The sequence below is a fragment of the Sylvia atricapilla genome, chromosome 1 (genome assembly GCF_009819655.1).
Source record: "Sylvia atricapilla isolate bSylAtr1 chromosome 1, bSylAtr1.pri, whole genome shotgun sequence".
NCBI classification, from domain to species: Eukaryota; Metazoa; Chordata; class Aves; order Passeriformes; family Sylviidae; genus Sylvia; species Sylvia atricapilla.
The window spans coordinates 4,565,977-4,584,612 of record NC_089140.1 but is presented as its reverse complement, the minus strand read 5'-3'; the positions used below and the strand labels follow the sequence as shown (position 1 = coordinate 4,584,612).

Sequence of the window (18,636 nt, the reverse complement as noted above, 5' to 3'; positions counted from 1 at the left end):
TGCTGTTCTCTCTTCATGGAAACACTTCCAGGTTTATTGAAGGGACCTTACTCTATCAAACTGCAGCTGATTACTTAACTAAGTACAAGGCAGTTTCCTCTCCAACAAACAAAGGCAGGCACTGCACTCTGTCTCCAGGGGTTTCTTCTGGCAGCTTTGCTTTGGAGAAATGAGGTGAGGACCCTGCAGTGGAGGAAGGAGCAGTGATTTCAAACCCTCCGACTGGAGCAAGCTTTTAATAATAGTTGTTTTCAAACCACAAGCTGAATTCCAGTCTAAACCACACCAGCAGGTTTTCCTAAGTGAGCCCGTGTGCTACCCTGTATCTCCACCCCATCACTGAGCCATTTTAAATTCAGCTCTGAGGTCACTTTGAAGTCAAGTAGCTGAAGGCCCGGTTTTAACAGGTGAATTCTGGTTCTCACAGGGTGTTTACTGAAAGCAGCTTTCATTCTGCAAACACACTTCTCATCCCAGCACCCTGCCTCTCAACAGAAACTTTGTGCTGCTCTCTAACTTCCTTCACTGAAAATATCCCCCAGATCTTAAGCTCCAGGAAGCAAGCAAATAGTTTATGACCAAGGGGTTTTTTCTTACTCTTTTCTTCTAAGCTTATGATTTATTTTTTTTTTGTATATAAATTGAAAGCCATTTAACCCTCTCTGTAACAAATTAAAGCTTTGCTGCCTCCTTCCAATCTGATATAAAATCAATGCCGGGCTTTGCAAGAAATAATTATAACAAGATCTTGATTAGCACATACCTGAACCACCATTTAATAATAAGCCCTTGCTCTGCTCTGGTTTACAATAATGCTTTCTTCATATCTCTTTGTCTTCACAGAAATCAATGAAAGACACTTCACATGCCTGCACCTCTTTTCACCCTGGGAATGTCACAGCTTCTGAGGACAGAAAGGTTTTCCCATCAGCCTCTTCTGTGAAGGGTAAATCTCCATCATAAAGCATTTTCTAAGCAGCTGACCAGGACAGGGATGAGAATGTACTTGAAAGCTTTTTTCCTGGTTCTTGAAAGTGCAAAATAAGCCTGGTGGAAGCAGCCAGACCCTGATGGACAAGTGGATACACTTGGCCCATCTCTTCTGCAGCTGATGAAGGGTGGCCAAGGACTGTTGGTTCTATGATGTAAAGCTTTGTGTGTGTATTTAAGACCATTCTGAAATTTTATTATTCAACAAAACTCTTCTAGAAAAGATCCCAGCCTGGACATAACCCCTGACAGAACCTTGGAAGGAGATTGAAGTATCCAGGGACACTTGAGGCTTCTCTGCTGCCACAGCAAATGGCAGGGAGGGGTGGCCATGGCAGGACTGGGCACAGAAAGCAGCTTTTGGAGGTGACACTGCTACTCCCAGGTGGTACAGCATGGATATTCTCTCAGCTGGGAGTGCTTGGACCCAATTTCCAGCTGGCAAACTTTGAAGAAATCAAATAAAACTTCTTTTGTAATGTTACAGTGAAGTAAGAGGAGTTCTCTTAAAAGGCAATGAGAAAAGAAACTCTAGGAAAGATAGGATTGAATAAGATTTCATTCACTTTTTGCCATCTGGGAATAAAATGTGTGAGGGAATACTGTTCTTATCCTTATAAATGGCCAATATCTTCTCGAACCCAGGAAAGCAGAGGGCAGGCAGGGTTTTTGCTTCACATTAGCAGATTCTAGTGACATGAGTTTACAATAATGGTCTAATAGTTCAGTGTAACAGTGACTCATGGCTTATTACTGGGGCGATAGGAATGTAAAGAGATCTGGTTTGAAAAAAAAATATATTTGGATAGTTCACATCCTTTCCTCCCTACTCATGAATTCCTGTGCCATTGACTGCTAGCTGCTAAAAATAGGCTCCTTTTTGTGTATCTAAAGGAAAACCTAGAATCAGGGAGACAGTGGGAGGGGACCAAGGTCCTTCCACACAGGGCCCTCAGGAAATATTTGTAATGAAAGCCCTCTGAGAATGCAGGAATGTTTTTAAAAGATGGGAACGATCTAATAAGGTATCTTGGAAAGAAGAAGGAGATGAATTAATGAGTCACAGCAGTTCCCAGCTTTGGTATTTTGCACCATAGAGGTGGGAGGTACAGGACCAAGATGCAGCTTTGTCTTGAAGAAGCTATTCCACTTCAGCAGCAGGAAGCTCCAGGGAACAGCCCAGGAACAGCCCTTTGGGCTGATGAGGAGCCAGAGAGGAGCCACAAGAGGACACTCACTAGGAGTCATTTGAAGTTGTACAAGTCCCTTAAGGACAGCAGCAGGAAGGGAAGACATGAGTAAGGTATCTGCAAAAAAAATGGATTATCACCACTACCCCTTCGAAAAAGAAAAAAAAAAAAACACATGGCACCTCAGAAACAAACTGCTGAAGTGTGAAATCATGCAGCAGGGAAAGCTGTCACAGAGAATCAGAAATTGATTTAATAGACACAAATTGACTGCTGCATGATTTGTGCAGATTGCTGCTTGCTGAGAGGGAGAGAGATCCACAGCTCTGGAGAGCTGAGCTCAAGGCACCACCTGGCAAAAGGTGTGGAAAGGAAAGCTTTTGTCATTGGTAATTGTACCTGTACTGAATGCTTCCTCTTCAGTAGGGAAATATTAAAATCGATGGCGGGATGCAAGGTAACAAAGGAAATGACTGATCAATATTCATGTCTTGGAGCTGAAGACGAGCCCGTCTGCCAAGAGCAGCATGCTGATGAGGCGAGATTCTGAGAGGGAACCTGAAAAGCTTCCACTCCTGATGCTCAAAAACACAACACAGCCAAGCAGATGCCAGGTGCAGTGCTAGGAGAGGTGAAGACACCAAGGAGTCTAGAGAATAACTGTTAGGAAAAGCAGGGAATATTAATTTTAACACTGAATAGATTTAAAGTAAAACATGTGATGCTTTTCTTCTTTGTCTTTCTTAAGATCTCAAAAGCCCTTTACTGATATGGAAAAACTATGTGCAAGGTTTTAGAGATACTGAGACAGTGCTGTTTTAAGGCCAATGTCCAATTTATTCCTTGGCTCAAAGCACTTGAAATCTCATTTCCCTGTGTATTTCACTGGGGGAGTCTCTGTCAAGTGCTACCAAAAATCAAACACTAAATCTTCCATGATTCAGTAGTTTTAAATCTGTCACCCAGAATTCTGGATACTTTGGGAAATGTGCTGTAAAGCCAACTGCCCTGTCTGCCCTGCCTCCAGTGGGACAGGGAAGAGCACATGGGACTCCAGGTTTGCTTTCCCAGTTTTTCTGCTCCTGAGTGGTATTTGCTTCTGAGGCAAGAGCCTCAGAAATGGCACATGAGCAGTTAAACACCTCAGGTCTTGCAGCTCATACATCTCATTCTGCTGACACAGACAGAAGGCGGACACAGCTGAAGATCAGAGCCAGAAAAAATCTGCAAAAACTTTGTCAAAGTTCACTTCATGGTAACCCCACATTTGCCTGAACATATTCCCCGTGAGTTCCTGAGCAGCATCCTAAACAGCGGATAAAGACCTGTTTTATCACCTCATGACTTTGATTTCATTAAGAAACCACAGAAGATTGGTAGCATTGAGCCTCCCATGTTCTCACTGGGCTTTGAGCAAGGGTTCTCCTGTGGTCCTGCATCATGTCACTCACTGCCTCCTCTGCAGAGCCCTCCTGCTCTCTTGGCACAGGTGAATAAGCAACCACTTCCCTTAGGAGCCAGCAGGACCCAGAGCATCTTTCCCTGGAGGCTGGCACCCAGCCAGACATGCTGCTTTGCTCTTTCCCTGCAGGAATGCAAGGAAGGACTGAGAGATGTGCAAAATCTGTCTGGTCTGGGGACGCTTTGGATGCTTGACTGTTGAGGAAACACTGACATGTTCTTCCCAGTGCCTCTGTGCTCCCAGCCATCTGCCACCTGCCTCCTCACTGGGGGTTCTCCGTGTTTGCTGGGAAGGGGAGGGGGAGGCTTGGAAGCACAGGATGGAACAGCTGTGCTGTCCTTGGGCTCAGCCGGACACACTGCACGTTGTCCTGCTCTCCAAGGCGGTGGGAAAGTGCGTGGAAACAGGAGGAGGAAAAAGTTCCAAGCAACCTTTTGTAGAGAGCCACAGTTAAGTGTTTCATGGACGATACAGATACATTGATTCCGTCCTTCCAGTCCAGCCCCACCAAAACCCACCCTAAGCAAGACTAGAAACTGGGGAGATGGGAATCAGCCTTCATGCTCTGAACTGCAGGGATGCAGCCCCTGCCTGTGTGGAAACCCTGCATCCAGCTGAGATAGAAGGATCATGCTGTCTGGAGGGCAAGGGCAGTCCCAACCTCTGCCATGGCATGAGCAGCTTTATCAGTGGGAACAGGATGAGGAAAAGGCTCTGCTAAGCTGGGTTCTCCTGCAGAACAGAAAATGCATTGTTTGTAAATCAGACTTTGGAACTGCTTAAGACTTAAACACAGCTTCAATTAATTAAACTTTTGCAGCGCAGCACAGTCCCAGAGTGAATACAACACTATTCAATCCCCTGACTGCAGATTTTGTTGCAAAATAAACAAGTTTTTTCCAGGGCTGGGCTTGATAGTGCTGATCAAGAGGTTGGGTTGGGTTCAAAGTCATCTCAAAGTCCTAGTGGGGATACGAAAATGGTTGTAACACCTAGAGAAAATTACCTTTAGCAAAATATTTGTACACAGCACATGTTGTCAAGCCCCAAATGGTCTGACAGAGGTGCTCTTTAATAAGCTCTATGAGCATGTTTCCCAGCAGTGTGAACCTTGTGGGGTTTGGTTTTTATTGCCTTATTAAAATGTGTTTCCAGGATGCTCAAGCAGCATTTTTCCAGCTATTTTTCTATGCATAATTACACTTTCTTCTCTATGCTAATTTTATTCCTGTAAATGTGCCCTCTGGACCACGCAGTGCCTCCCTCCTGGTAGCACAACTCTTGTCACATTGGTGAAAAAGGATGGAATTTGATCCATCAAAGTCAATACTTGACCTCTCACCCTCTCTCTTTGAAGCTGAGAACGTTCTGCAGCAGTTTCACCAAGTAAATGCTGTCCTCCAATAAATGAGGAAACAGCACCAACATTCTTGCACCAAAGTACAACAGGACTGGAAATATTTCTTCAGCACAAGGGGAATGACAGCTGGAAAAGGGCTGCTGCTGCTGGACCCCTCAACCTCACCTGAATCAGAGCTCAGGCTCAAATATGGGCAAGAATCATTAACTGCTCCAAACCACAGAATAGGGCAGTGTGTAAAGCTGCACTGGGAGTGGTGGGATGCCAGCACTTCCAAGGAATGGGACCCTCCTGGCAGGCTGCTCTTGCCAGCAGCTTCCATCTAGAATAATCTGTCCAGGGATGGTTTCCATACTGCTGTCCATATGTTCATAGTAGCCATAGCAGAGACACGACTTCATATGCTCTATAGGGAACGTGGCCCTGCAAGTGGCTTAGGGTATGGCCCCTCCCATGGGGAAGAGCAGCTCAGCCTTGACCTCCAGGAATTCCTTCCAACCAATGCTTCTGTGATTCAGTGATCCTTCGTCTTTTCTGTGGCACGGCCTTGGCCCAACAGCTGCTGGGCTTCGAAGTTATTTCCCTGGCTTGGACTGACTGCAAGCCAAAGGAAATAAAGCTGGCAGAATCCCTGGGATTGCTGTGCTGCCATAATCCCTGCTGGGGCCTCCAGAAAGGGTGTGGAACAGGAGCAGCATCCCAACAGAGCCCTGGCTCTGTCCCCTCCAGCCTGATGGGTACCACAGCTGAAGAAATCCAGGATGGATTCTTCCATCACAAAACAAAAAGATCACAGATCACAAAAAAACACCCAAGACCTGGAGAGGAACCACATGTCTAAGTACAAATTTCTTGACAAATTTTCCTCCTGGCATGACATAACTCTATTTCTCTCTCTCCCAGGCACAGCCAACTAACCTCTCTGATGAAGTTACTTAGCCAAAACACACACACACAAAAAATAAAGAAATATCCCATATCATTCCTCACTTACACTCAATTTTGAGACATGGTTTTGTTCTTGGATGCCTACAAAGTAGATTCAGCCTGCTGGGTTTTCATTCTTTATTTTAAAATATTTTCATAAGTAGCAAAAGTTTGGATTTTTGAGGAGCAAAACAGAAACACTGTCTATTTTCAGAATGCCTATAAAGACACATGCTTTCTTTCTTGGTATCAGGACACAAAATTATTATAAATATATATGTCTATATAGAAAAATAAATGATTTGGCACTAACAGATTTAACTAAGACAATTTCAGTGAGGGACAGAAACAAAATAAAAGAAACTCTGTAACATCACAATTTTATGAATCCCTTTTTTAAAGGCGTTCAAGAACTTTGACCTCCCACAGAGAATGAAAGAGTGGAGGAGAACCCCAAATGCCACCGAACTGGGCAAACAGTTTACAAGAACTACATTTTGTATAATTCACAATGTCACACTTCAAGTTATTGTGACAAGGCATATATGAAAGTGTCAGAAGTGCATAAACTCTGGGGTTTGCATAGAAGAGGATACATATTTAAAGCATATTTTATGTTTTAGGGCTGTTACCTCACTTTACCCCAAAATAATTATTTTAGCCTACAGGATAAATAGTAACTTGTAATAAAGCAGAACTCCCATAACAGTAAGATCTCCCCAGCTCCAAGCCAAGCAGAGAGAACGGCCAGGGCACCACAAGCAGAGTGGTAATAAGATCCCAAGATCTTTCACCATTAACTGGAATTTGGCATTTATCTATTGGAACTCAGAAAATTTAGCAAATTTAGCCCCTCTGTTTGCTTTCCCTTCCAGAACTAGCGCTTCCCTGTTGGGCAATCACCAAATCATCAATTACAAACACAATTCATTTTTCCTTGCTGTTATTTTCCCCTCATATGCAACACGCCAAGTCCCAAACCATCAGGACTCAGAAGACATCACACAAGGTTCAAGCTGCCAAAATTCTCGCTGGTTTTGGTATACCTTGCCCAGAAGGAGAGCAAGGGGAAGAGGAGGAGAACCCAGCTGTGATTTTTCCATGCCAGGCTTAGTGCCCCGCTGGCCCATCCCGGCTGTCTCCCCATCCCACCCGCATTCTCTCACAGGGTACCAGCGTGGGCCATGGCCTCCCTCTAGCGTCCACAGCACGGGCTCCTCAGTGAGCCTCCAGAGCCCTTCCAGCTCTCCAGGCAGGAGGAATCCGGTTCGGTCCTGCGAGTAATGACCCATAATTGATGTTTATAGGCTCTCCGGAGTATGAGAATTCACTGAGCCCCCGCAGTGCCTGGGGATCAAGCAGCCTTCTGAAGCTCTTCTATAATTAACATTTAAAGATTATGCAGAAAACCCGAGGCAAGCAGCTGTCTCCACTTCTGCAGGAGAGGCCCCAGGGCAACAGGACACTGAAGACAAACTATTCAGAAACCCCTCATCAACCCAACTTTCCCCCTCCCGTGCCCACAGACTTCTCACTTGTTCCAGCAAGACAGGAAGGTGCAAATGTCACCTTGGCACGATGGCAGCAGTTACTTTTGTGGTAGAAACACCCAGCTCCTGGGTCTATCCAAAAATGGCTCCTGCTGCCAACATGATGTGTGTGAATGAGCTTCACCACGCTCAGGTCAAGGGCTGCTGATGTCAGCCAGGAGGGACCAGCAGCAGCAGCACCTGGGCAGGATCTGGCAGCATCCCCAGTAAGGGATTCATCGACATGAATTCACTGACAGGGAGCGTGAGGGCACATTTCTGTCTCAGCCCTGGTAATGCTTTAAAACAAAGCTAAAATTCAAAAAAATAAAATCCCATCCGGATGCAACCTTAAAAAATGTAAACTAGTAAAACATTAAGCTGTAAAATCAACATGAGTCAGTGGCTGAAGTAATGAACAAAGGGGCAGAGTTCAAGCAACTGCAGAGACATAATCAAGATTCCTCTCTTCCCCAATTTAAAAAGTCAATATTTACTGTAAATCTGTTTAATATACCAATGGATCGCTTTAAACACTCCTTTGGGTAGAACTCCTGCTCTCCAGCCTGGAGTACTGATGAGATCCACTAGTCACAGGCAGGATTCAAGCAGAGTAGTCTTGACATTGCTCTGAGCCTTAGTCACAGAAATACAGTCATTATTGTGGCAGTTAATTAAATTAGGCTTTCCTACTAATGTAACATTCACCTCCATATTTTAAACGGCCCAAATGTCAATTTAATACACTCCTTAATCAGTCTATGCCTTTGAGGCATCCCAAAAGCTGCTGTGTTTTGGAGGGCTTTTAAAGGTGAAAGAATTTGAGATCTGAAACCACTGAGGTGCAGACCTCGGTCAAGTCAATGAGCAATAGCAGCCCCTGCTTTGTGTAGTAAGGGCTGTCACTGAGAAGATGTATTTTAAGACTGAATTTCTCCTGAAGGAGAAGTAAAAATTTAGTAATATCTAGGAATATTAAATGCTGATGTAAGGTCACTGAATCAAATGTGACCTGAATAGAGACAGACCTGTCCAATATGGTAAAATTCCCACAAGCCTCGATGTTACTGTAGCTTTTAAAACATTGACAAAACCTGTAGTTTGAGGCTCTGAGGTCTTGCTAGTTCTTACAACAGAGTATTCCTGCATCACACACTCTTGAAATGTGTATTTTCAGTATTTTTACTGGAAGTGCTTACTCCACAAATCCTGGATGCTGCTGCTCACTGACTTAACCCAGAACACCCACACAGTTGCTTTATTTCCCCTCAGAGTTGTGAGAAAGTGCTGGAGAGAGTTCTTTGTTCCCAGTCACAGGCTCCAAGCGAGGATCCAGGTTCTGAAGTGGTGGAAGACCCTGTGTCAAGGACACCCCTGGTCCAAAGGCACGGCCAGGACAGGTTACAAGAGCACCCAGCTCTCAGGGCTTTGCATCAGGGCAGCATGAGGGATTTTGCCAGTCTCATCCAGAACCATTTTTTGGTGCAAGGATTGGTGTAGTCACAAATTGTAATGAACCGTAAGATACTGGGAAACTCGTTCTTCATGGACTTGTACTTGACTGGAATCAGCCGTTTCTGACGAGCACCTGGAAGAGAGGTCACACAGGCAGAGGGTTACACAGAGCCACAGGCAGAGCCCACATCCACAGCACACACAGCACAAGATCCACGTTTGCTCCTGACTGGGCATCATCTGATTATACTGCAACCAGCTCTCACTCTGGAGAGCGAGTCTCTGAGTCCTGATTTATTCAGGCTGCAGATGTTCCCCAATGAATCCCCCCTGCTAACATGGACTGCTGCTTTTGAGACACCATGAGATGAGAATACTCTCCCTGTTACTGCTGCTGCTTGAAGGAGCAGCTCTTCTACAAAGGAGTTTCTCCCCCCGTAGCTCTCCACAGGGACACTTGCCACCACCTCCACTGCACAAGTGATGACACTGAGACCAGGATGAAGCAAATGACCAAGATTTCATAACTGCAGCAGATGCTGGAGTAATCCATGGAGCTCCCAGAGCCTGCCACCAAACCCTTCTGTTCATTACTAACACCCCACACAAACAGGTGATGCTGTGACTTCTCTGAGCCTGTACCTCACCCACGTTCTCACTGGCAGAGTTCAGGTCATTCCATACAGATGGAACTTCTTTTCCTGTTCTAATGGAAGATGTGATGCCCACAAAACACTAGTGAAGAACTAAAAGGACTTTTCTATAAATCTTGATGACTGGGGGCTGATACAAAGTCCTGGGAGTGTTCAATGGATTAACTGATATGATATGAAATTAGTGTGTCAAGGAAGATGAAGTGAATTCCCATCTCTGCCACCAGCTTCCAGTCTAACCTCTGGCATGTCCTTTATAATATCAAGTCAGATGCCTCATCTAGAAAAGAGACTTTATATCCAGATACTCTTCCCAATTCTACATATCCTCCACACCATGAGCCTGCAGTTAGTCCCCAGCAACACAGACAATTGTAGAACAACTAGTGGCTAGAGAAGAGCAATCACAACAGAGCTGGCAGAAGTAAACTGGTGGCTTTTCAATTCAGAACAAAATATGTAAAAAATTTTTCAACCCAAGTTGAACATTCATTCCGTATTTTGTTTACCTATCCATAATACTCAAGGATCCCTGCAAGAATCATAAAATGGAATGGGTTAGGTTGGAAGAGGCCTTGAAGATCATCCAGTTCCAATCCCCTTGCTATGAGCAGAGACACCTTCTAGACCAGGTTGCTTCAGAGCCCCATCCAGCCTGGCCTTGAAATCTGCATATTCATTACCTGTCACCTAATTCCCAGCTTTACTCACAAACATCCTGGATTTATTATACTACTTGTCTCTTTAGCAGCAAATTTTCCTGTATGGATCTGGAAGCCCTTCACATACCTGACATGCAGCTCTGACATTTCTGGAGCAGGCAGCATTATCTCACTGACAGCTGGAGCAGTGCAGCACAAGCAGCTTCTTGCTCACAGCTATGTGAGAGAGGTCAAGAGCAGGGAAGGACTGAGCCCAAGCCTCTGCCTGCACAACCAAATTATGAAGCCCCTGTTAGTTCCAGTGGTACAGTGCCCACTGACCTCAGCTGAAGGTTTAGATGTCATTGTAATAAAAATGATAATGTGCAATTGTAAGTGGAATATTTGTGTGATCTTACCTGGGGAAAGACTAAGAGCAAATTTGGTCTGGAAATCACATTCGTCGCTTTCCAGGTAGTCATCTGAAACGACAACCACCATCCTCCGACACCTGGAGAATAAACAGGGGAGAAAACAGATAAAATGTCAAATGACATGGTTTTCAGTCCCACAAACAGAAACATGTACTGCTCTGAATTGCTCCAGTGGAGAAGGACCTGGCTGTGTTCCAGCAGGAATTAACTGCAGAGCAGGAATGACTGACAGACACATAGTGACGTCACACAGAAAAACCTGGTTACAGATACACACTCATAAACCAAAAAATGAGGAAACAGTGAAGTCCAGAGTGTCTGTGCAACCCTTATGTGATCCTGTGTCTATACATGACACACAAGGCAAAGAAAAGCAACTGAACATAAGTAGCATCACCACAGTGGCACCTCCCTCATGAACAAAATGAAGTGACACACTGCGGAACGCCTGAGTCGTGCTTCTTGAGCCAAGAGCATAAAACAAACCCCATTAAGACATTCTTGTGGATTTTTGCTGTTTCACTGGCACCACGCTGCAGACATCCCTGTCAAATGAATGTGATGTTCCACTACACTCACAGCTGGCCCCAAGAGCCACGGTTCACTTACCTCCTCTCTATAAGTTCTCCGCTGATGGACCACACACAGGCTCCTGGCAAGACATCCCGGTCAAATACACAGAGCTTCAGTTTGAACTCTGTTTGCTCCAGCTCCCTGATCATCTCCTGGACAAACTGGAGGTCCTTCTGACAGTAGCAGATGAAGGCATCAAATATCTCTGTTCCACTCCCTGAAACCATTAAAAATGTAGCTGTCATCTTCTACTGTAAATGAAGTTCGCTCCTGTAGTGAATTTTCAAGAGCTCCCACAGACTTTAATCAGGAGTCTGACAGAAAAGCTCTGGCCAAACTTGCAAAGGTAATTTAGAATTTTATTAGATGAGCTGCCCTTCAGCCCACTCCTGTCCTTAACAGGGCTGGCAGGAGGTAACACACATGAGTGCCCTGGCTGCTTTCACTGGCCAGGCTGTTCACACACACCCACATTGCCTGTCAAGGGTCAGGGAAAGGAGCTGAGTTACAGACAGGCAAAATCTGTGGAGGCAATGACATCAAACCACGGGGAGTCTGGGTGGAGCTGGAGGGAGCAGAGCACCCCAGGGTATGCAATCAGAGCCCTGACACCCTGGAATTCCACTGGGAGTTTCACATCTGTAATATCCTTGTGGCTCGGGTCCTTTTTCCCTAGTTCAGATCACAGAGATTCAAACTTCCCAACCAAAACAGCATTCAGCAATGTCCTGCCATCTGCTGTTGATGGAGCTATGGGGTGAGCCTTGAAATTTGGAAGCTGTCATTTTTATGCCTAAGATGTCAAGCCTGGTTACCTGAAGTCATATCCTAATGGGCTTGCTTTCCAATTACATTAATGGCTGGCAGCTCTTGTTTATTTAGAAGTTATCCAAATATTAAAGTGCTGCTTTTTAAGGCAATGTTTCTCATAATTATTAAGTGCTTTAATACTGCTGGATAGTTTCCAACTGTGTTATTTTTTTTTTTTTCCATATCAGTGTCACTACAGATATATTCCATTTTTTATGCCAGTTAAAGCCTACCACAGCGAAAAAAATAGGTCAGGCTCTAAAAGCTGCTGAGGAAAGTATCAACCCAGCAGGCAGATTCAGCCCAAGAAGCATCCAGTGAAGCAGAAGGAGAATGTCTGCCAGGTCAGTCAAACTGAGGGTACAGCTGCAGGGGCATGGCACTAACTTGGGGGTCACATCAGGCAAAGCTGCCACGTACAAACACCAGAATATTGGTCTGTGGACATTTGGGGATGGTTATTGATGTTCACACATGCAGCAAAGGTGGCCACCCAAAGTCAGACTGGCCAGCACATGAGTACACACACCTGGCTGCACATGCAGGGCTGCACACACAGCAGCCCACACCCACAGAACCCATTTCCTCTCCCCACCCACTGCACACCCAGTCCTACTTCAAACCCACTTCCTTTTCATTCAAGGTGGTTCCACCTGCCAAAGACAGGGCAGGGAAGTCACCTATGACACCCTTCTCCCTGGGCTCCAACCCCTTGAGCTTTCAGCAGCTCTGGGCCAGGCTGGGCTAAGGGACATTCTTCCATGAAGTCTCCTCCCATGTGTGTCCAGTGGCTCTGTGCCAGCCTGTTCCTGGGTGAAGTGCTCCCCAGGTTTGTTTTCCCTCTCTGCTCTAAGAAACAGGAAAAATGAAGAAAGCATGCTGGCCTGGGGTCTGAAAAGTTGTGGGAATTATGAAAGCAAACAGGTTTTCTACACTTCCCATGGGGAAGGCGATCCCAGCACGAGGCATCAGGCAGCAATGGAAGTGTGGGCTCTCACCATACGGATCATCCCTGATGGTGATGCCCATCAGTTCCGATGTCTTGGGCACGCTGCTGTCCACTGCTGGCACTTGGACAGGCTGGTTGGCCTCTTCCTGCTTCCTCTGCAAGTACTTCTTACAGTCCTCCTCTGCAAAAACACACAGCCAGGGCAAGAGGCTCCTGTGACATGGGTTTACACTGCTGGAGTTCATTAAAACAGGAATAGCTATTTCATGGATCAGGGATGCTCAAGGGAAACCCCCTGTCTGTTTCTTTCAGTGTGTAGAATTTCTCTCACCTTTTTCTGAACATTTTGATGCTGCCTCCACCACCTCCTCTAGCAATTAATTCCTGAAAATCACTCTTGATATTTTAAGTACTTTCTTTTACTTGTTTTATTCCTCCTCCTCCCCTTAGCTCTACTATATCCCAGTACACCTTCAATACCAGGCATAAGGTACAGAGCAGCTCCCAACTCTGCTATCTGCTCTCACCATTCTGCATTTTGAAGTATTTGAAATCACAAAATAGTAGGGGAGGTTTTCATGATGTCAGTTTTTCTGCCCATGTAAAAAGCCGTAAGACAAGAAAAAATGGCCTCAAGCTCCACCAGGGGAGGTTTAGATTGGACATTAGGGAACAATTCTCCACTGAAAGAGTGGTCAGGCACTGGAACAGGCTGCCCAGGGCAATGGTGGAGTCAGCATCCCTGGAGGGAATTCAAAGATGTGTAGATGTGGCACTTGGGGAAAGGGTTTAGAGGTGGCCTTGGCAGTGCTGGGTTAATGATCCTGTAGGTCTTTTCCAACCTTACCAACTCTCTGCAGACACACAAAAGCTGATTCACACCCCCAGCCTTTGCCAGCCAAGACAACTGCAGGTGACAATGACTACACACACTCACCACATACAGCAGGACCATGTAAAAATTTAAGGAGTCCCTGAAGCAGCTTTTATGTTGTGCAACAGCAATAGGGATCCTCCTATCCCAAGCAGAGTAGACATGAATGCCACCCTGAGATAACTGAAGGGCAAAGATGTGTCACAGTCACAGGTGTGACCTTCCCAATCAGGTCAGTGATGGGCACAGATCTATTCTAAACAGACCTGGTTTAAAAATAAATCATAAATCTACATGTGAAGCCTTCGGAGAAGCAACAAGAAACTCTGCAGCCTCTGCTACGCTGCAATTACAGAAGAACTGAAAGTAAAAGGAGATTTGAAAACAGGAATTAAGAAAAAGATAAGGCTCCTTAGAGACTTTCCCTTTACTTAAAATTAAAAAAAAAAAATCCAACCCAACAAGTGTTAATCACTGGCACAGCTGACTGGTGCAACAGCAGAGGAAAGGATCCCTTGGAAGTGCAGGATGCTGGTGGGAGCCCAGTGAGTCCTCCTGTAACACAAGCTGGCAAAAGCAGGTCTGTAGGAGCCCAGCTTGAGCCCCCATCCCCTGCTTCTATCTCAGCTTTGCATCTTGTTACTGGATTATCTCCAATCTAATAAGGCTCAGATCTGATCAAAGCCTTTCCTGAGGCTGAGGCATTCCCAATCTGCCTTTCTCCTCCCCTCAGCCTCCCCAGTCCCGCAGAGGGAACAATCAGCCACGTTCTTTACCAGCCAGAAGGTTCAGATTTCACAACTTTCCTCACCAGAACCCTAACTCAGGTCCCAGATCTCTGCCAGCTGCCTGTTGCATGAGGTGTGTCATCTAAGTCAGTATCTTTGAAATCATGATTAAAGTCACTTTGAAGTTGCCAATGGGTTCAGCAGTCTTAAAGGAAGGACTGGCACACAGCCACCACCTTAAGTATGCCTTAATTCCCTCAGGAGCCAGGTTCACAATCCAAAATACTGCTGAATAGGCAAGAAGAGGCACTTATTTAACAGCATTGCATAATGCTCAATAGAGAAATGTTCATTTACAGTGCATTTGCTCCAAGTCTTCTCTCCTTGCCTCTGATTTGGGATGGATCAGTCCCCAGCTGCAAACAACACCTGATTGTACAGGTTAATGAGAGTGAACAAGGATCAGGGATGACTTTAGACCATGAAGATAAAGGATGCTAAACAACACAACCAAGTAGCAAGAAACTCCTCCAAGCTGTCCTCCTCCACCAAGCACCTAAGTAGTCTTTACATTCCTCTGGCAGTCAAACAAATCCCCAAGGAATTGGGAAAAAAAGAATAGAAACATGAAATATAAAGCACAAAATCAGTAGCATGATGAGAACACAGAGAAAACAGACCCAGTAACTGACAGGCAGGAAAGTAGCGTTGCTGTAACAGGTCACAGAAGAAACAAAAATCCTTGAGTTTCAGCAGGAAAGAGTACAAATGTATCAAAGCAAAAAGCTTCACATCCCTGAAAATGATTCCACAGCGAAATAAACTGCTGGGAAAGATCACAGTTAGGGCAGAGCTGCTGGGACATTGACACCGATGTTTTCTCATTCTGAGCTGCATCTCACTGAAGAAGTTCCAGTGTACACAAAGATGCCCCTGGCATCAGGAAATACCATGCACAAGAGTACATGAAACCTCTCCTCTCCTCTCCTTTCCATCTCTAACTTCTGCAAGAGCACCAGCAACAGGTAACAAGCCCTCAGTGCAGTCCTCAACCAAATATCATAGAAGAGGAACAGTCCCACTGGTCAGGCTGAAGGTCCACCAGCCCCAAGCCTCATCCTGTCTCAAGTACTGCATATATATATTTCCCTAACATATACATATATACGTATTTCCACAAAATCTATCTTTTTGGTATACTCTACAAACTATTTTTATAATCTGTCCTTTGGACTATTCACAGGTAAGGAATTTCCTGAGCCACAGCCAGTGTTTTTGTTGAACAGCCCTTAGTGGGCCCCTCTTCCAAGAATTTACCTGTCTCCTCTTATCTGGGTAAAACTTGTGATTTTCCTGCAATCTACAGCAACCCAGGCTCTTCCCAGTCATTCTGCTGGAGTCTATTCCAGCTCTGACAAAGTCCATCCACCACACTCCCTTGCAGTGGGACAGACAGGTCCTGTGCTCAGGGCCAGAACCAGCCTGGGTGATCCCAATGTTTTTGTGAAGCCCCAGATCTTTTGCACAGCTGGAAGCTGCCCCAGATGTGTTAGGAACCTCTGATAAGCAGATCAGAAAGCACACTGATGCTTTTGCCTTTCCCAAAACCTGCCCTTCAGACTGTGATCTTAAGCAGGAAGAACCACAAAGGGAAGTCCTCCATTGCTTCTTGGTCAGGCTCTCTACAGAGATGCATTTCTTCATCTTCCTTTATCTCCATGAGTAACAGGAAGTGAGATTCATTACTTCCTCATTGCTAACTCTATTATAAGCTCTATTATACAACAGAGGCCCTTCAGGGAATTCTCTGGCTTTGGAAATCCTTTGGCAAGAAATTTCCCCTTATGATGACAGCTGGGCTCCCTCCGAATTTCTCTGACCACAAAGAATACAGAGAGCCCAAAAAAGAAAAAGTTATCAGAACAGCACAAGGACCTTCATCCTTTTCATTGACCTATCTCAATTTTTTCAGTGTGCATGGATTTTTTTTCTCCTGACCTTATCCAGTTCCACACATCCCTCATCTCTCCCAACATCTTCCTATCACACTATATCCACACTACATCATAATTTTCACACTGCCCAGTGTCACTGCAATCCATCTCCTAGCTAACTTGGCTAAGAGCATCTTTTGACACACAGAAACTTTTTAATTGAAGGTTTGGGATAAGACAGGGCCCTAGGTTACTTTGCAAGGCTCATGGTTAGCAGAAACACAGCACACATCTCTCCTGGGAGCCAGGTGAGACTTCTGTGAATCACAGAATGGTTTGGGTTGGAAGGGACCTTACAGGTCACCTCATTCTGACCCCTTGCCATGGGCAGGGACACCTTCCAGTATCCCACATTGCTCAAAGCAGCATCCAACCTGCCCTTGGACACTTCCAGGGATCCAGGGGCAGCCACAGCTTCTCTTGGCACCTGTGCCAGGGCCTCCCCACCCTCACTGGGAAGATTTTCTTCCCAATACCTAATCTAATATCTAATCTTCTAACATCTAATCTAAATCTCTCTTCTTTTAGTTTAAAACCATTCTCCCTTATCCTATCACTATTCACCTACGCAACAAGTCCCCCTCTGTCCTTTTTCTAAGCCCCCTTCAGGCACTGGAAGGGGCTCTGAGGTCTCCTCTTCAGGCTGAACACCCCCAGTTCTCTGCCTGTCTCCACAGCACACGTGTCCCAGCCTTCGGAGCATCTTTGTGGCCCTCCCGACATCCCGAGGATGTCACTCCGTAACCTGGAAAGGGCTTCTCGAGCGGGATTTTCTTCTTAACCTCACCTCCGCGGCCCGAGCAGCAAAGAGCAACACGAACAGACCGATATGAACAGAAAGACCAACGCGAACAGCATCCCCTCCTTCCCCAGGCATCAAGGATGCAGCACCGAGGGCAGTCTCCGGGGTTCTCCGGGATTCCCGGGGCTATCCCGGACTCCCGGGGCTATCCAGGACTCTCGAGGCTATCCAGGACTCCCGGGGCTATCCGGAATTCCCGGGGCTATCCCGGCTCTCCCCGTCCCCAGCGCCTCACCCACGCTGCCGGCCAGGTCCGTCAGGACATCGTGGCGACCCAAGCGGCGCAGCACATCGAGGAGCTGCCCCACAGTGGCCCCGCCGGGACAGCGCCTCGGCCATTCCTCCAGCAGCGTGGCCGTGGGGTCGGCCAGCCCCTCCAGCCGCCGGATTTCCAGGAAGCTGCATCCCAGCGCCTCCGCCAGCGCCGTCCAGTCTGCGGCGGCGGCCGCCCGCGGGTTCAGGTAGAGGCCGAGGCGGCGGCGGACGCCGTAGTTCAGCGCGACCATGGGCACGGCGTGCAGCTCCAGCGGGACGGGCCCGGGGCCGGAGCCGGGCTCCCATGGAGCTGTGGCCATGGCCGTGCCGCGTTCCGAACTTCCCCTTCCCGGCACTTTCGCTTCCCGGCTCGCCCCGCCTCTCCGCCGCCTCCGCTGCGGGGCAGCACGGGTTTGTACCGAGCCCGGGGGCGGCAGGACCGCGGGGATGGATGATGCCCCTGTGCTCCGCTCCTGGGTCCGCACGAAGGGCATTCAGGGGCCGGAGAACGGAACGGAGCTGGGGAATGGTCTGAAACACTCGTCCTGTGAGGAGGAGCCCAACTGAGCTGAAGGTGTTTAATCTGGAGAAAAGGAGGCCCAGGGAATATATTATCACTCTCTAAAACTCCCTCGTGACAGGAAGATGTAGACAAGTGTATAGACAGGTATTGCTCTTCTCCCAGGCAATTAATGATAGGGCAAGATGACAGAATCTTAAACTGTGCTGGGTAAGCTTAGGTTGGACATCAGGAAGATTTTTTTTTTTTTTTCTTTCACAGAAAGATTGACTACATTGGAATGGGCTTCCCCAGAGAGGTGGTGGAATCACCATCCCTGGTGCTGTTTAAGGAAAGACTGGACGTGGCACTCTGACATGGTGATGTTGGGTCGCAGGTTGGACTCATTGATCTCAGAGGACTTTTCCAGCCTAATTGATCCTGTGATTCTCCTGCTGGGCTTTGTCCAAACATAGTGCCCTGCCCTCTGGAGTGACCTGGACAGGGATCT

At 46.5% G+C, this 18,636-nt stretch overlaps 1 protein-coding gene across 1 annotated transcript; it reads right to left on the bottom strand.

Annotated features, from left to right (window-relative positions):
* Nucleotides 1-6,053: 6,053 nt before the first annotated feature.
* Nucleotides 6,054-17,970, bottom strand: MYD88 (MYD88 innate immune signal transduction adaptor). Its single transcript, XM_066313964.1, has 5 exons — nucleotides 17,607-17,970; nucleotides 13,023-13,154; nucleotides 11,251-11,431; nucleotides 10,627-10,718; nucleotides 6,054-9,046 (listed from the first exon to the last, which is right to left on the bottom strand). Exons 1-5 carry the CDS (start codon nucleotides 17,944-17,946, stop codon nucleotides 8,892-8,894), a joined length of 900 nt encoding a protein of 299 aa, XP_066170061.1. The 5' UTR covers nucleotides 17,947-17,970; the 3' UTR covers nucleotides 6,054-8,891.
* Nucleotides 17,971-18,636: the final 666 nt, after the last annotated feature.

What these genes read in the sequence shown, in the direction of transcription:
- MYD88 (XM_066313964.1), bottom strand. Translation starts at nt 17,946, where the DNA reads ATGGCCACAGCTCCATGGGAGCCCGGCTCCGGCCCCGGGCCCGTCCCG. An exon ending in GGAGAACTTATAGAGAGGAG is followed by an intron (nt 10,719 to 11,250) that starts GTAAGTGAACCG and finishes TTTATTCTCCAG; the next exon opens with GTGTCGGAGGATGGTGGTTG. An exon ending in TGCTCTTAGTCTTTCCCCAG is followed by an intron (nt 9,047 to 10,626) that starts GTAAGATCACAC and finishes CCTCTCTTCCAG; the next exon opens with GTGCTCGTCAGAAACGGCTG.